Source organism: Phaethon aethereus (genome assembly GCF_964289735.1).
Source record: "Phaethon aethereus genome assembly, chromosome: 1".
NCBI classification, from domain to species: domain Eukaryota; kingdom Metazoa; phylum Chordata; class Aves; order Phaethontiformes; family Phaethontidae; genus Phaethon; species Phaethon aethereus.
Window position 1 is genome coordinate 83,093,553 of NC_138575.1, and position 18,644 is coordinate 83,112,196.

Genomic DNA, 18,644 nt, shown 5'->3' on the forward strand with positions numbered 1-18,644 from the left:
CTGGATAAGGCACTGGAAGCAGTGCAACAAATAAAATATCTATGTTTTTAACTTGAGCTGTAAAAATGCTAGCACCAAATTCCTGATTATTTGGTTAAGGATATTTCTTTTGAAAAAAGAAAGAGCTAGTAGAATATTTTTCTGATATTTTTCCTCTTGATAGATTTATTATAGTAATTAAAACTTGGTTAATAATATGCAGATAAGTAGTTCTTGACACCTGCCCTTTCACTCAGCATAATACTTCTGGGCCCAGTTTGACATTAAACACTCCTTTTTTCCTCATGGGTGTCTCCTTGTATTTATGTCTGATAAATAAAATTCAGGAACAAATATAATGAACCATCAAATCATTTATTGTCCTCTCTGACAATTTGAATTAATATTGAATACAAGTCAAATTGATTGAGGGAATAAACTGGGAAGGCTAATTTTGATTTTATTATGATTTTAAGGTTTAAGGGAATGCATAATTCCAATGGAATGGTTAGTTGAAAGCAAATAAAATGTTGACTTGTTAGTCACCAGGAAAAGAGTAATGAACATCTGCATCAGGCTAGCTGAAATCTAATAACATAACCTCAGAATGTTATAGTGTTGAGGGTATGTTATAAGGAAAAGATTAAAAGGTCATCTTGTGTAAGCAATAAACAAGCTCTCTTTAACCGAAAGACATTTCACCTTGGTTAATATTTTTGCATTTTTATGGCCACCATGATTGCAATCCAGGTAGAACTCTGACTAGGTCTTAAATAGCATAGTCTATTATGCTGTACTATTTAAACTATATTTCCTTTAAACATCTGTTTTTCTTCCTTGCTGTGGTTTCTAAATGAATTCTAAATCAGAATCTTATATCGATATGTTTAAGATAGCATATATATATTATATATAATGTTATCTTACTCATTACTACCACGCCTGAAAACAGAACTGATTTTTTTTTTTCTCTCAACATTTTAGGTATAACATTAAAGACAAAGACACCTTTTTTGACAATGCTACCCGCAGCCGAATAGTAAGTAAACAAAAGTAACATATCATTGACATCTTGTGCTGAATGGGATTTGCTTTAATAGCGAGTGTTGGTGACTACTTCACTGATTTCATCAGTTTATGCATTTTCCTGTTCCTGCAAAACAGTAAGTAGTCATAGGTACGTAAGAAATACCCTTCTGGAACTGCCCCGTGGTCCAGGAGTAGGAGATGATATGTAGGGAAACAGTGCTACTGACTCCTCTCCCCTGTTAAAAGTTGTTATTAAGCCCTGCTTCCAAACTTTTAACTAGATTTTGTTTCATAAAAGGATCACTACTACAATCCTATAGTAACTTCCTAGCTCCAGTAGTCTTTGGTGAGAAACGTTGCATCATGTTCCGAAGATCCTGCTAGGTCTCCACCAGGTTGGTGAGACAAGATTTCTCATTACATATGCAATGCCAGCTCCTCCCTAACACGCTATGTTCATCCATACACACTTGGGTTTCATAGACGGAGCATACTTACTGTTCACTTTATGTGCATCTTGATGTTATACTTCTAAATGTGAAAGCTAAATGTTTTTTACCAAGTCAGATTTTGTTGTGATCTTCTTTAGTGTAAATTCTCATTCCACCTAAAGTCATTATACTTCATATAGTTTTATAAGGGTGTGATACAGCAGGAATACAAACGTTAAGGCAGATAATCTACTAGTAAGAGTTGCCATAGCATTGTTAAGTGTTAACTAGTGGCCTGAAGTCATATATTTATGTATGAGTGAAACATATGATTTAAATGTATGTGCTAATTAACTCTACAGAAGCCTCTTATTTGAAATTTTTATTAAATGCTAAAAGAGGATTTGTGCTTTATAACACTGTTCTTTTCCACAGGTACGTGAAATTTTGAAGCGCACACCTACAAAGGCCAAAAGCAGCATGGGTAAGAAGGAGGAAAGATAATTATATATGTTGTTTGCAAGGAATTGTTTAAGTATCTCACAGAATATTTATTTTTCTAGCAGAACACAAAAGTATGCTGGCACATTTCCACCAAAAATAGATATGGAAACAAATGCTTTTTCTGAGGAATAAAATCAGACTTTCTGGTCTATGGTTTGGATAGGACATGGTAATGGGAGCTTGTTTTTCATTTCTACAGGTGCAGAATCTGGCACATAACTTGCATTTCTTGAATTGTTATAAAATTGGATTTGATTGTTATATGATCTGATTTTGAAAATTCAGATGTCAACTATAGTATGTTGTATTATTTCTTCCATGAGCAGATTTTTCTTGCCTTTTCAATAGAATAATACATCTTTCCAGGTTATTTTTATTATTGCATCTTTAAAAATTATGTCATGAGCTGCATAATCAAATACATGACTTAACTATGACTATTTTGAAGATAGTGTGTGATACTTTTGGGGTAACCTTGAAATACTTGGAGCTTTATTTTCTTGAGGTTCAGAACATATACAGATGTACTTATTCTCTTTTCTTCACTTTTTTCTTTCATCCATTGTGATATCATGACACATATCTCCCTGGTGGCGAGGAAGTGATAAGAGTCCTTGTCTGGCATGTTTTCTGGAAGTCCTCTGTAAGCTTGACCATTTATGGGCAGGTCACAACATCCTAGGGTAATGTACTTGCAAAGAGTAAGTGTGCTGTAGCATCAGATTCCTGCACAGTCTTAGTGTAAATTTGTGCAGCGAAGCTGCAGTAATGGATTTCTTTGGTACAGGAGCTGGAGTGGAAAACAGATTAATTTAGTTTCCCTGAAATAGAGATTTTTTTTTTCAAATTACATGAAAAAAACCCCAAACAAACTAATTCCTCATTTTCAAGCAAAAATACTTGGCTTTGCCAAGTAAAAAATAAATTATTAAATTTATGATTATTACACTGTTTGCTTTAAAAAAATGAAAAGATGGTTGAGAAAATGTCAGGCATTCTTGATTTCTAAAACATTGTTCAGCTGGTGTCTGGCTCACTGTTTGCTGTGTTGTTCCACGCATTGATCTGCTCAAAGGGTCTTGTGGGGCAGTAGAGAAGAATGCTACCTTATTTTACTGGATTCCTCCAGCTCACATCCAGGGAAACCTCCTGGTGACTGGGGAGACCATGCTTTCCCTGGGAGCTGTGGAGGCTGCGCAAGTAGCTGTCTCTAGAGTTGCTGGATTTTAGAGACAAGGCAGTGTAAGGTATATAAAATGTGATGCCTGAAGTGCAGCAGGGACACTAAGCCTGTTGAAAAAAGCCAGCTCCCAGGACCTGACACTTTCCCAAGGGAACCAGAGAGACTGTTGAAATTCTTAAGACTGTAAGTTGTTGGGTGGAGAGAAAACTTGAAAGAAGCAATCCATCCTACAAGGACATAGTAGGAAGGGAAAGAGCACTTTACCAATGGGTTTTTTTTACTTCTTACTTAATGTTTTCTCTATTTTAATTGCTTGATCTTGTTTATACTGTAATAAAAGCCATCATTAGAGAACAAAGCACTAATAGTGATTTTTCAGGGTTTTTTTTACTCTAACATGAAAATACAGGCTGATTCACTTCAAGCTCAAGTCATCTCAAGATCGCATTTGACATGAAGTAAATATTTTAACCCTCCTGTCCTTCCCATTTTTCTGGCAGGATTATGCATCATATTTGACCTAAATTCACTGATTGCTATGGTCTTTTGAGATCCTCTCCCAAAAGTCCTATGCTTCATATGTTGCTAAGGATTTCCCTTCTCACTGGTCTTGTTACTTAAAACCACCCATCATAAGTGGTTTAAAAGATCTCTTTAAGCATCCTTGTTTATTCTGGGGTTTTTTTGTGTGGTGTTTTTTTTTTTTTTTTAAAAGCTTCCATTGCTTATTTTGACCAAGAGATAGGACAGTGATGTTGGAAGTACTTCTAGCAGTCTTTGGTTTTCATAAACATATACTTCATAATATAATAGCAGGAAAATAACACTTAAAAAACATTTGCTTCTTGATTTATATATCTGTGTAAGGCTGAATCTGATTCCACTTCTGCAACGTTACACAAGGACGGTATATTTTCTTCTAGCTTAACTCTGAACCATTGTAAACTTTCCAAACATGGAATGCTTTCAATAGAGGACTTAACATGTTCCAAACATGAAGATTTCCCAAGTCTATTAATGCATGTAGTGGTAAGGGTATTTTTCTTTGTACCAAGGAAGAAATTTATTGTCAATGCCTATCTAGGATCTCTGACCAGAGGGTTTTTCCCAAACATTCCAGAACGATATTTGTGTAATTTAACTATGGAATTTTTTTCATGCCTAAGGACAAGCTAGCTGGTTATTTTTCACTGGACATTGAAAGCAAAGAGGTCTGGAATAAACTATTAATCTTAACTTTATGGAACAATTGTTTTCACCTGCAGAGACTGACGACAGAATGGCTATAAGAGTCATAGGTTTTGAGAGCCAGTAGTGCTCTTGTGTATGTCTATGGGTACTGTACTCATTAGCTGTCGTTTCAGTTGCTAAAGCCCTGTGTTATGGGGTCACTGTGATAGTGCCATGTCCCTGTATCTTCCTGTACCTTTCACCAGACTTCCTATTTGCAATCTTTAGGACTTGGCAGTTTCTGGCCTAGTTCATCCAGCTTTCTAACTTAATCGTGGATTTGGTGAGCACAAACTGATTTAATTCCTGCAAAAAAAGAAGAGTTGTTTCAGACTTAGAAGGATGGTCTTATGTATTGAGATGAGGAAGGGTAGAAAACCCAGCACTTGGTTCAGTGAAAACAAGACCTAATCTAATATTAGTCAATATAGAATAAGGGTTTGTTCACTCACAAACTTCTGTGAAAATGTTGGTTTTTTTATTGTTTGGGTGCGTCAATAGGGATCCATGGTTCTGATCATTGTCAAGCTTCAAGAAGGATTTCCCAAATGCTTTCCTCCTCAACAACATGCCTCTGTTACCAGGATGAGAAATTGGTCAAAACAATCTTTGTACCACACTAGTTCATGCAAGAAAAAGCACTATATGTAAATGAGCCTTTCTGTGAAAACATGTTTTCCATAGCCAGGTACTTCTACGCTGATGAGTATATACTCATCTTGACAGGATTTTGAATTTTTTCAGTAATACAGCTCAAGTCCCCATTCTAATGTCATGAAATTAAATCTGTAATAGTCCTTTCTGTTTAACTGTGCCCAGCTGTTGACCATATTAATGTTTTTCTTTTAGGCATTGGCACATTAATAGCAAACAATGTTTATGATGCAGCATACCCACTTCATGATGTACGTATATACTATTAAAAATCTAGTTCTCTGATGGTATCACTTAATAGTGCATAGACATTAATGTTTATTGCCTGTGACAATGAAAATATATTCTAAGTGTGTGATTCTAGTATGAAAACTCTTACATTTCAAGTTGTGACCTAAAAGTAAAATCAACAATGTAGGAATAGCTGAGCAAACCTTTATTGAATTGTATCTATTTTTACATCAGTTATTAAATTATTTTCTTTCTCTAGGGTGAATATGAAGGCCAAAATGATGACATGAATGAAAGAAAGGTAGAATACATTCCAAAATTAATTTCATTGTAGATTTAGTGTGACAAATGTGAATTAGTGTCCTAAATGCTATCATAAAGCATTAGCCAATGTTTAATCAAGTAAATGTTTTTACAAATGCATATATTTTTTTCATTACCTCTTTATTTCTGCATATAAAATTTTTTTCAGAAGCCTCTTTATAAAGTCTTCTTATGAAGTATTTAAGTGAATTTAATTTGATATTTGCATCTTGAGATGCTTCAATTTTCCATCCGCATGCATAGACAAGATTTTTCAACCTGTCAGGAAGCAAAAGTTTTTAAATAACTTATATGATTATTTTATTCTCATAACCAAATGGTACTATAGAACAATCATTACTAGAATAAAATATAGTTGTATTTTTCATTTAATTCTGCATTCAATTTAATTACATGCAATTCAAAAAATCTGCTTCTCGTTATTTTGTAAATAAAAATTACTTTTGAAAAGTTATCACCCACCAACTGTCTGCACAAGAGAAACGGATGCATAATCAAAAACTATGTGAATTCAGACTGTTTTTAATATATATGCTTACTATTAGAAATAAGCAAAAACACTTAATTACTATAATCCATTAAGATCCATTCTGTATTGTTCTCTAATGTTTGCTCTTTTTTTTTCTTGATATACAAATGATAGGACAGACAATGAAAATGAAAAATTGTGGGGAGAGAAAGGGAGGGAGGGAAGAATGAAGAAAAAGAGGATGTTTGGATGCCTAAAATATTTACAATACTAGAAATTAAATTGCATATATTCATGGTGACTTGTAAATAATTTCATAATTCTTTTTAACTCTGTGGTATTACATGTTGGTATATGTCACTATTACTTGAAGAAGAGGTAAGAAAACGCCATTAATTTGGCAAAACACAGTGTAGTTCTCAAGAGTATAGCTGCCACAAATTATGATTATTTGAGCATTTGAAAGGAAGACTGAGTTCATAGGTCATATAAACAAATCTGATTTCTCTAATGCTGGGTTAGTAAAAATTTGAAAACGTAATCTTCTCTGTAGTTTTTGGTAAATACTGTTAACATTCAGCCACTAGATGTCTTCATGTGCTATATACAATTTTAATTTAGTATATGAACCTTGATAAGCAAAAGAAACAAGGTTGGAAAACAAACTATAAAGAAGCTTGTATATTAATGTCCATTATTTTTAATGTCTTGTTCATGAAGAGATTGTCTACTCTGCACTTTCAGAATTTTCTCTAAGTGATAATAGTGATACAGTAATGGACTCTGAAAATCAGCTACATAGTTTACTAACTTATAAGGTTAGCAAAATTTTTAGAGAAGAAAGGTAAATGAACATTAGTCAATGGAGAAAGACTGGGTAATGTGGAAAAAGAGGGAAGAGGGCCTGGAAGGACTAGTGTCTGGAAAAATATTCACCCTACTCATCTTATTTTGTGCTGCCTTCTTTTTATACTGCCTATTAGGCTCAGTTATGAAGTGTTAAGTATTAAAAACATAAAAGGTTCTTTCCAGAAATACTTCATTGATTATTCACATATGTCTCTGCTGCCTAGCCACTGAATCTGCTGTAGTATTTCTATGCATAACATCATCTGTTTTCTATCTGAATCTAATAGTCTCAGTGTTTAATTTCCTGAAAAGCCCTGATCAGGTTTAAAGGAAGGGGGGCATTTTTCAGTTTTATTTTTCTCTGCCCCTTTTTATTTTGTCTGTTTTAACTTACCTGTATCTTCTATTTCAATTCTCTGTTGTATAAGCCCAAAAAGTGATGAACTGAGCCTGTCTGGGGTACTTATGCCAATTAGGCAGTACAAGTAATTAAGGTTTATGTACCAGTTCATAATATAAAAGGTTAATCCTTATTAAACCTCTTCAGGTTTTCCTTGGAGAAAATGCACTGTGAAACAATACTTTTGTCACATCCTATGAGAAACATATATCTGTAGTCAATGAAACCTACTCTTTTCCTAAGACTGTTGATTGGAGTAAAGGAATTTCCCTGTTTTAGTGTGATTTCTGCTTTAGAAAAAGTCTTTTTAAGGAAGTTATTACACAGCAGTATGGTAATAATTCGCCATGAGTATAAACACTGACTTGGTCTTTTTAAGCTTCTAGCCCACTGGCAACTTGTAACCCTTCATTTTTAGCAATATGTTTGACATTGAGAAATACATAAGGGCTTTGTTACCTATCTGGGAAATATGCTGTTCTCATATGCTACAGCAACATCCCTAGAATATTAGAAGCAGATTGGAAAGTATTATTATAAACTTATGGAAAGTACTGCTTTTAAGTGATGCTGATAAAATACAATAAATTATATTACAAAACTCTTCCTAGAATTGCTTTCAATTTAATAAATATCATGAAAGGAAGCACATTCCAGCTTCCACATTAAGCTTAATCTTGTAAAATTGCAGTGTTGAGGCTGAGGTTTAGTGTGGGCAACACACGTGAATGGAAAATATTCATGCCATAAACTCACCTTCAGTGCTTCAGAATCAGAATAACCAGTGTGGTTCTGTAGTCTGACATAATGCCACAGGAGCCTGTTCCTGAACTGACTGCAATTTTAGAAAGACTTTTTTTTTTGCTCTTCAAATACCATTCTGTAGCTATGTTTGAAACAGCTTTGAAGTAGTTCTAATAATTTGATAGCTTTAGCTTTATTGTTTTGTGTAGTTCAGTGAATGCATTTATTAGTATGATTATTTATAGAAATAAACAAAATCGTAGGTAATGCTGTGGGGTAATGGCAACGGGTGACTTTGGATAGGTAAACACAAGTATTCATATGAAAATATAAATATGGCAGACAGGGCAATCTTCAACTTCTGTTGAAGACAAAGAAAACCAAACTTAGTCTCACCATTTCTTTCCACAATTGCAAAGCATTTTGCAAGAATGTGCTCTGTAAGAGCAATATTCTAAAAGCCAAGACTCCACACTCCTTGAGTCTCATTGCCGAATTCCCCATTGCTTCAGCAGCATAGGGTTTACTCCCTGATCTATGAACAGAAAACACTTTATGCTGTGTCTTTAATGAGTATGCAATGGCATAGCCCTGTTCATTTAAACGGTTGCAAATCAGTTTCCATATTCTGAACAATAATACTTTGTTGGGTGCATCTTTGCAGGATCCAGGTCTTACTTGCTCACTTCATATTTATTTAGTTCTTTCAGATAGCACCTGCAGGAGGAGAGGCATTATAAACAGTAGAAAAATGTGACTGGAAAACTTCAAAATATGTCAAGATAACTCTGTAGTTACAGCATCTGAAATTTCTCCACACATTTTAATTGTGCTGTTAACTTCATAAGATGGTGTAGCGTGCTTCTAGCTGTCAAAATGGACCATCTGACAGCTGCATTTAGTGATAATTGCAAAAACTATATGTACTTTGTTACTGACATCCTCTCCAGCTCTTGCATACTTACATAACTCCGTTGTGCAATAATCTATTATTTACTGGAAAAAAAATGCCATGCTTAATGAGCATCTATTTTGCAGATAGAACTAAACAGTTTGCAATCTAGTCTGCAACTAAGCTGATGAGTTCCACATATTACACATTTTGGAAAAAAAAAAATCTTACCATTTTGAAATTACTGATTTTGACTATCATTGGAGTTCCTTTTTTTCCTGTTAAAGAAAAAAAGAAAACATATTTAATTTAACTTTTCTGCAGAATTTCCTCTGTATGTACCCAGTTGTGTATTCGTGTATTTCTTGGTTTGTGTCTTCCTCCCCAACAGCTTTAAAACTTATTGCCCAATCCCAGCCAAAGTTTACAGAAGAATAGAAGTCTCCATGGTATTAACTCAGCAATTACACTGCTTCACATTAACTACAATTTCCATGAGGCAAGCGAGAGACTGTCAGTTAGTACTCACAGCAAGGGAGGAACTGAAGTATGAGGTCATCTCTTGGAGCCAGCAGATACTCCACACAGAAGCTCATTCTCAAAACACAGTTTCATCACTACTCCAATTTTACTAGAAATGGTGTGGTGCCTTATTTTAAAGGAGCTGACTGCACCTCTCATATGTTACTCTTTTTCTGGACCCCCTCCACTTTTTTTGAAAATAGAGATAAAAGGCTTGACACCTGTCTTTTTGGATGATACAGATTTATAATCTGTAGAGTGTGATGTGGTTAATTTAGTTTCATTTATCATCATATTCTGGTTATTTGTTTATTATTTTGATGCACTCTGTGCTTCAAGAAATAGCTTTCAATGAGCATGTTGCCTTAGACTGTCTACAGCCTTGTCACAGCCTAAAACTGTGAAAGGAACACAAACAATTCAGGTGGTTACACAGAAAATTTTACTCGTTTGCACAGGACTGCCCTGATTTTTATTTTCCTCTGAAGACAAAATATGGTGAACAGTCATCTAACTTTGTTAGATCCTGCTGATGTTTCCTCTGAGCTTCCTTCAGTCTTCATATAATTCTGGAAAGATTAATTTCTGAATGTCCTTTCTGGATTATTAATAAATGCATACAGTTATAAAATGTCCCACTATCAAATTAACTCTTTTACCAAATTGTTAATTGTGTGGTAATTTCTATCTAGCAGCTGGCTTTGTTTTCAAAACAGTGTGATATCTTTCACACCATAATCACCAGTTTCCTTTACAGCCTCTTGTAAAAGAGTGTTTTCTTTTTGAAAGTTCAACAACGTTGTGTCACATAGGTCACAGCAATGAAAGAGGGAATGAGGAAGACTATCCCGAGTCCCTTGCCTATTGCAGTTGAGTCTATCGTGGTTAATATACCAGAGGTCCTGAAATGTTTCCTTTTATCCCTGACTCTGTTCCCACTGGATTCCTCCCATTGTAAGAAGTTTCTGTAGGATCCGCGCCTTCCTTTGTACTGTCTGCAAGCTGCGAATTTGCATTTCCAACAGTAAACATGTGAACTTGTGTGGCCATGTGCAGCAAGGGGAGAGAAGGGGCTTTTATACGGGCTCTACTGGGCATAGTAGCCTCAGGAGCTGAGCAGGAGAGCAGTCTGGTTATGTTTGTTACCGATTGGTATGTTTGTACATACCAGTTTAACATTTTTGAACTCTTACCTCAGATCATCTTGGACCTGGAAACACTGGTCAGTACTTATCTAGGGTGTGATTCCAGACATTAAATAAATTACATCATAGAAGAATATCACTCTGTAAGTAGGATTATTTATAGCATCTTTCTAAAGATTTCCGCAAAACTACTGCATCTTTCATTTTTCCTGTCGAGCCTTTCTATTTAACGTCACTATCTAATAAATGCAGTGAGGAGGGGGTAGGTAAATGGAGAAAGATGTGTGTACACCATCCTTGCGTTGCAGGCTTGGTTGGAGTCTGCCATAACTGTGACAAATGTACTTGGAAGTTTGTATTGAAGTATGTGAAACTGCTTTTTTTGGTACATATATTTTTAAATCTTAGAAGATGTTTGTAAAAACAGAATGGAGCACTCATTTCAAGTTAATTTTCTGTTTTGTTTTTTTTTTAGTTGCTGTATCGAGAATGGGCAAGATATGGAGTATTTTACAAGTTTCAGCCTATTGATCTCATAAGGTAACATGGACTTCTATAAAACACTATGGGAACTGGTTCTTAGTTGATGCAGATTAATTAAGTTGCTTCCAGCTATTTTAGCAAATGAAATCTTTGATTAATCAGACCATTAAAAATAATGCTTTCACTGCTTTTCTGTAGCTCTGTTCATAGTTTACTGTAACAAAAATACACACACACAAAAAGTACCTTTGTTTTTGTATGGTGCTTATCCCTGGAAGAGTGTCATACTTTGGCTTATTTTTTTTTTAAAGCATTAGTTCTTTTAAAAAAGGTGAATTGCCATTTACATTGATGAATTTTTATTGGAGAGTATACTCACAACGTCTGGTGAATAATCAGAAGCTGGTGTTCACATCATGAATCAGTGTAAAAGTATTTGACAGTTTTGAAAGTATTTTGATTTTTTTAGTCCTGGTTTTACAAGTTCTATTCACCTGAACACATCCATATGTGTTCCCAGTGGTTTTTGTATATTTTGAATTTTGACATTACAAACATAGAAGTTGGGCTTAAAATAAGACAAAAATAAAACAACCATGCTTTTAAAGGAATTTCCACAATACCTCTACAAGAAAGACAAACCAAAACAAAACAATTTTTCTTGTATACTATAAATACTGAATAAAGAAAAGGAAACATTTGTGAAAACTGATGACTTGAAATATTCTTACATATCTGTCTAGGAATAAATGATATTAACAAACAAACAATAGGAAAAAATCTGTTTCTGGATGATTTGTATACATAAGAAGGTTGACATTCATTAGCATTTATCTTTCAAATAATCAAACTCCAACTACATTTTATTATATAAGTTACCCCTACATCATTACCTGCAAAAGCTCATATTAGTAATACAGTTAATCAATAAACTTTTTAAAATGTATTTATTGTATTTTGAGTTAAAGTTAAAATACTGCATACAGTTTTTCAAAGACTTTACGTGAAAAAAACTTGAAAAAATTTCAAAAATTTGTAACATGAGCAGAATTGCGCTTTATTGGGAGTGAGATGTTTCGACTGGAGCCCTCAGCACAGGAAGGACATGGACCTGTTGGAGTGGGTCCAGAGGAGGGCTACCAAAGTGATCAGAGGGATGGAACACCTCTCCTGTGAGGAAAGGCTGAGAGACTTGGGGTTGTTCAGCCTGGAGAAGAGAAGGCTCTGGGGAGACCTTATTGCACCTTCCAGTACTTAAACAAGGCTTATAAGAAAGATGGGGACAGACTTCAGAAGGGAGCTCAGAGAATCCCTGGTCTGTGCCAAGAGTGAGCATAACAAACATGTGGTTCCTAGATTTGGTATACAATCACTTGGAAACTGGCCAGAAACAAGGAACTGAGGCACTGAGGATGACTTATAGTAATTCTGCAGTGCCATATCTAATCTTTCAGCATAGGTACTTCGGTTAAAGAATGAATTTCAGTTTGCATTCTTACTGTATAAAGGTGAAACAGGAATAGTGGAAAAGATGTGCACTGTTGCAAGTTTTCTTAAAAGTTAAACTAAAAAGTCTAATTAATTTGGTGATATGAATGTTATTTAAGCAACATGCTTCAACAGAGTTAGTATATTTGAAAACCTCAGTCAGAAGAAGCTTTGAATATAAAGCAAAATAAACGCTGCTTCTTCTGTCCATCAAAGCCTGAATATAAATTTTTTAATTTACACCATGCTCCCATGACCAGAAAAAAAAAATGAGTATAATCTAATCAATCTAAGAAAGAAGTATCAAAGTAAATTACGAAAATCCACGAAGTGTGGCTAATGCTTGCCAAGGGAATAAGCATCCATATTGAGACTGAGCTCAAATCCACACCACAGTACAGAGGTGCAAAAACCTAGTTCAGCTGCAGAAAGAAAAGGGTGGTAATTCTTCAAGTATATATATAATCTAAAGCTCTACATTACCTAGAAAATAAAAACCACATTTATTTTAGTGTTAACAGTCAAATTTGCAGTCAAGCAAAGATAAAATCAAGAAAAATAATCTCTGGGAACAAAGAATCAATTGCATATGTCTGGTCCTTTTTTTCTTTCTCACAGAAGTTTAAACCACTGAATTTCTATGAAATCATATCAGTATAGTGAAACATTATAATGGACACAGCAAAATACAAATGAAGATGGAGTGTAAGCAGATGTACCTCTATTTTTAATTCAGCTGAGCTGTCAGCTCTGGTAAAACATGAGAATTCCTCTAGCCAGTCACAGTTTAACTTAACATTTGTAATATTTACTAACAACATACTAGGTGTTGTAATCTTGTTCTGATTTACCTATTCCATACAGTAACCTGGCCTGGAATAACTGGTATTAGAAAGTACGTAAATCTTGCACAAAAATATTAGAGCAAAAAAGAGGACGTTTCAAAGCCTTGCAGAACCTCAGTAAGATTTGATTGTCTCAATAGAATCACAGAATCATAGAATAGTTGAGTCGGAAGGGACCTTTAAAGGCCATCTAGTCCAACTCCCCTGCAATGAGCAGGGACATCTTCAACTAGACGAAGTTGCACAGAGCCCTGTTCAACCTGACCTGGAATGTTTCCAGGGATGGGGCATCTACCACCTCTCTGGGCAACCTGTGCCAGTGGTTCACAACCCCCATCGTGAAAAATTTCTTCCTTATGTCTAGTCAGAATCTACCCTCTTCCAGTTTAAAACTATTACCCCTTGTCCTGTTGCAACAGACCCTGATGAAAAGTCTGTCCTCATCTTTCTTAGAAGTCTCCTTGAAGTACTGCAAGGCTGCAATAAGGTCTCCCCAGAGTCTCCTCTTCTCCAGGCTGAACAACCCCAACTCTCTCAGCCTGTCCTCACAGGACAGGTGTTCCACCCCTCCGATCATTTTGATGGCCCTCCTCTGGACCCACTCCAACAGGTCCATGTCTTTCCTGTGCTGAGGGCTCCAGAGCTGGACGCAGGACTCCAGGTGGGGTCTGAGCAGAGTGGAGTAGAGGGGCAGAATCACCTCCCTTGACCTGCTGGCCACGCTGCTTTGGATGCAGCCCAGGATAGGGTTGGCCTTCTGGGCTGCAAGCGTACATTGCCAGCTCATGTCCAGCTTTTCATCCAGCAGTACTCCCAAGTCCTTCTCGGCAGGGTTGCTCTCAGTCCCTTCATCCTCCAGCCTGTATTAATACCAGGAGATGCCCCATCCCAGGCGTAGGACCCTGCACTTGGCCTTGTCCCTCATGAAGGTCACACAGGCCATTCCTCAAGTTTGTCCAGGTCCCTCTGGATGGCATCCTGTCCCTCAGGTGTATGAACCACACCACTCAGCTTGGTGTCTTCTGCAAACTTGCTGAGGGTGCACTCGATCCCACTGTCTTTGTCACTGATGAATATATTAATTAATTAAGTCATTAAGTCATGAGTACTGGTCCCAGTACAGATGGACCCCTGAGGGACACCACTCATCACCAATCTCCAGCTGGACATTGTGTTGTTGAACGTTACCCTCTGGATGTGACCAACCAACCAATTCCTCCCATCAAATCCATCCCTCTCCAGTTTAGAGAGAAGGATGTTGTGCGGGACCCTGTCAAAGGACGTATGGTGGGTGTTAGATATTTCTATTCTACAGCAAAACAACTACAGTTAAAAACCTCAAGGGAATATATGGAATAGATCATGCAGATAGTACAGAGTGAATTGAGGGTTGGTTTGTAAAATGTTTGTAACACCCAGTGTCTCAGTGCACAGGCAGATATTAAATAACATTGCTTAAAACAAAGCCTGGCTAATGCACTGCTTTATTTTCAAAAGCATATGAATGTCTAAATATACCCATATGAATTCAGCTTTTGCCTTTCATATATGTCTGTTTTCAACTCAGATGAAGAGGACGATAAACATTTTTGAGAGGGAAATTACAAATTATTTGCTAGCAAATTTCTTAGGTTGAAGTACTGAAAATGGTTTACTTCCTTTTTCAGTCACCCTTAGATTGGAAGGCATGAGTCATATATTAACAAGTAGAGAATGAAAAGTTGCAGCTCTAGGATGTGCAGGGCTCTAGATGTTTGTGTGTTATAAAATATACTTTTTTTCTCATCCTAATTTCAGTATTAATTTCTACTAGAGAGTTTCTCTAGTGTAACTTTCTTGTAGGAATGCACTTGTCAATAGTAGTTCCTCTCAATCCTTGTAATGCAATTTAAAATGTGCTATAAAAACATATCTGTGGTTTATGGATTTTTTTCTATTTTGACGATGCTCTTTCCTCAGATGAAGGTGAGTTCAAACACAGTTTTTAGCAATTTTTGCAGTCTATGCATTTGTTAGTTTCCTACAGGGTAATACTATTGTTGATCCAGAGACAGGGAGGGCACTCCCTGGGAGTCTTATAAACCTGCATAAAGAAAAAAGTTTTTATGATTTTTTAATAAATATTACAGTGTGTTGATCAAAGTTTTAACTATGTGACTCTAGAATGAATACATTGTGAATAGGGACCTTTGGAGGTCCCTAGACTTACTCTCTCCTCAAAGCAGGGCTGTCTTGAAAGGCAGATCAAGTTTTGAAATCTCCAAGGATGGCGTTCACACGGTCTCTCTGGGCAACCTTTCCAGTGCTGCACCACACTCAAGAGAGAAGAATTTTATCCTGCTGTCCAGACCAAATTTTCCTTGGTACAATTTACAGCCATTGCCTCTTATCTTTTAGATGTGCGCCTCTAATGAGTTATAGCAGGTCAAGAAATTACAGAAAGAATAAAGTGCAATAGAATTTATAATGGATGATATTTCTTGCTGAATGCAACCTTTGTCACTTAGGAGCTCTAAATGACAGATGAAGTGAGTATGCTAAGGTTACTGATGTAACAGAATCATAGAATCATTAAGGTTGGAAAAGATCTTTAAGATCATCAAGTCCAATCATCAACCCAAAACCACTATGTCGACTAAACCATGTCCTGAAGTGCCACATCCACACGTTTTTTGAACACGTCCAGTGATGGTGACTCCACTAGCTCCCTGGGCAGCCTGTGCCAATGCTTGATCACTGTCTCAGAAAAGAAATTTTTCCTAATATCTAATCTAAACCTCCCCTGGCGCAACTTGAATCCATTTCCTCTCATTCTATAGCTAGTTACTTGGGAGAAGAGACCAACTCCCACCTCACCACAACCCATTTTCAGGAAGTTGTAGAGAGTGATAAGGTCTCCCCTCAGCCTCCTCTTCTCCAAGACTAAACAATCTCAGTTCCCTCAGCCGCTCCTCATAAGACTTGTTCTCCAGATCCCTCACCAGCTTCATTGCTCTTATCTGGACACGCTCCAGCGAGTCAACAAAGAGGTTGTGAGACAAAAGCTAACTTAACTCCTGGAAAAATGGCAAGTTATCTTCTTAATGGACATCTTGAAGCACCTGCAGATGGGAACTCGTGCATGAACTGGCATTCCAGATAGGGGACCATCATCTCAGAGAGAAGATCCCCTTTTTTTATTTTGTTATTAACACAAAATTACCTTGCCCTCGGGCAGTCAAGCAGAGCTAGTTTTTTTTAATTGTGGCAGAACTTTTTAATATTAGTGCTTCTAAAAGGTCCCAGCTCATAAGCTCCTTCTAACTTACCTTTTTTTCATGTTTTAATTTCTATTTCCTATTGCTAGGACTTCACCTAATTTTTTAATAACTAACAGGCTACATTATCTATAGCATGATTACTTTCAAAGGTCCAAGTGCCTGTATATGCTTATCTTGCTGTAAAGCCTAAAAATGGGAAAACATGGTCATTGCAAAGATTAAGACTATGTATACGGTAACTCTTTTTGCAGGAGTAGATGGAAAAGTGAGTTAACCAAAATATTATTTATAGTGTATAGCATGTAAATCAAAACTTGGGAGTTTCTGTTACTCAAACTGTCTGCCTAATATATTTCTTCCTTCCTATTTTTAACTATGTTTTCCTTTTGTGTGGAAAATTATTTCAGGTTCATGTGTAATGAATTCTGGCCCTTCAATACAGTGTGCCCGTGTTGAACCTGCTCTTGATCAAACAGGCATCAGTTCCTCCTTTCCCCGCAATTGAATGCTATCTTCCTAAAGCACAGCAGCCTGTAGGTTTCTCTTCCTGGCAGTTTTTACAGTGATGACAGACCTATGATATTCCGAAGTTTGATTGTCCTGGCTCTGGATACTGTTGCCTTCATTTTCAATGTCTTGGAGCCTGTCTAGTGCAGTGTTCAATGTAAGCAATCAGGCCCCAAAAGTGTTATTACTGGTTTGCCTTTTTGCTTTTTTCTTCTTTCATCAATCTTCACCAGAGAAACCAAAACGGGTATCATAGATAGCTTACCCTACTTATGACAGCATAGTTTTAAAGGAGCAATAAAATAAGAAAAGGGGAGTTCTGCTGAAATGGTGTTTTTATTGTCTTTAGAGATAAGTGTTTCTTCCTTGGCAAAGCATGGTTAAGATCAATTTCTGGTACAGCATTCCCCTAACTGTGGCCATCAATCCTGCTTAATACATTAGCAAATCACTGCTTCTTTCACCACCATTATATGTAGCCACAACTTCATCTCTGGAGAGAGAACATTTGCCTCCACATGCTGACTAGAACTCTAAGAACTTGAAAATAAAGGTTTGCGGTACCCTCCCTAATTCCAGAGGTACACTCAAATGTTGTTCAATCATTGTTAACACAGACTCCAGGGTTATTGATCCTCAAGTGCAGGTTCTCCTGTATGCTTTAATTCCTCTGCTTCCCTGTCATTCTTCTGTTATTCTTGTGAATTAACCTAACCAGACATCTGATCTTTATTTTTTATGCAGTGTAACTACTTTGGCAGAAAGCAACCTTCTAATATGTGGTTCTCTCACAGGGACTGAACAACCCTCTTCTAATGCTTGCCTCAGAGTAAGCATTAAGTAAGCATGACTAAGCCTGAGCAGTCAAGACCAGTATTTTGGTATAGATATATATGTATATAGATAGATATACAGTGCCCCGCTCTGTAGTGGGCTGGCTGACCCATCTCGTCAGCCTTTCAGTTCCCAGAGTTGCAACAAACACCTATCTCTGTTCTGAAAGCCATGTTTCAAAGCAGGGAACAGTGAGGCTTGCCTCCCATATACAGCCAGCAGACCAAGGGCAGTGAGCACAGCCCTCCCTCTGCAAGGTTCTCGTGACTATCACCAGCTTCTGTAAGGTGGCAGAGACAAAAGAAAAATGCACCATGATAGATGTGCAGGGTAATATGCAGTTCCTAATGCCTAGAGAATGGTTATGTTACGATCTTTTCTCTCTGCTGAAGCAACTGCTAGGCCAGGTGGTTATTTACTACCTTCTGAGTAAGGCATCACTTAGAGTGGGGTCTGTAAACTATTACAATGAGGAGCTTTTATCAACCCGACAGTTTGGTTCCTTATTTAACAGAAATGTCTTTTCAGTGGAAACCAAGCGTGTTTCAGTCTTAGCCACTGATTCTTTTCTTTCATAGCCCATTTTCTTCATTGTGTGCCAGTGGAGTGCTCCTCATTTTTTGGGGTTCCCTTTCCATTTG

At 36.6% G+C, this 18,644-nt stretch overlaps 1 protein-coding gene across 1 annotated transcript in view; it reads left to right on the forward strand.

The window, feature by feature from the left end:
- The window catches only part of ANO2 (anoctamin 2), a gene marked incomplete at both ends in the record, with an annotated part of 187,761 nt that overhangs the window by 35,452 nt on the left and 133,665 nt on the right, over positions 1-18,644 (forward strand). Inside the window, 5 exons of the mRNA XM_082011641.1 lie at positions 964-1,018; positions 1,875-1,923; positions 5,206-5,261; positions 5,501-5,542; positions 11,062-11,126. Of these exons, the coding sequence (XP_081867767.1) occupies positions 964-1,018; positions 1,875-1,923; positions 5,206-5,261; positions 5,501-5,542; positions 11,062-11,126 (267 nt within the window). The remainder of the gene's footprint in view (positions 1-963; positions 1,019-1,874; positions 1,924-5,205; positions 5,262-5,500; positions 5,543-11,061; positions 11,127-18,644) is intronic.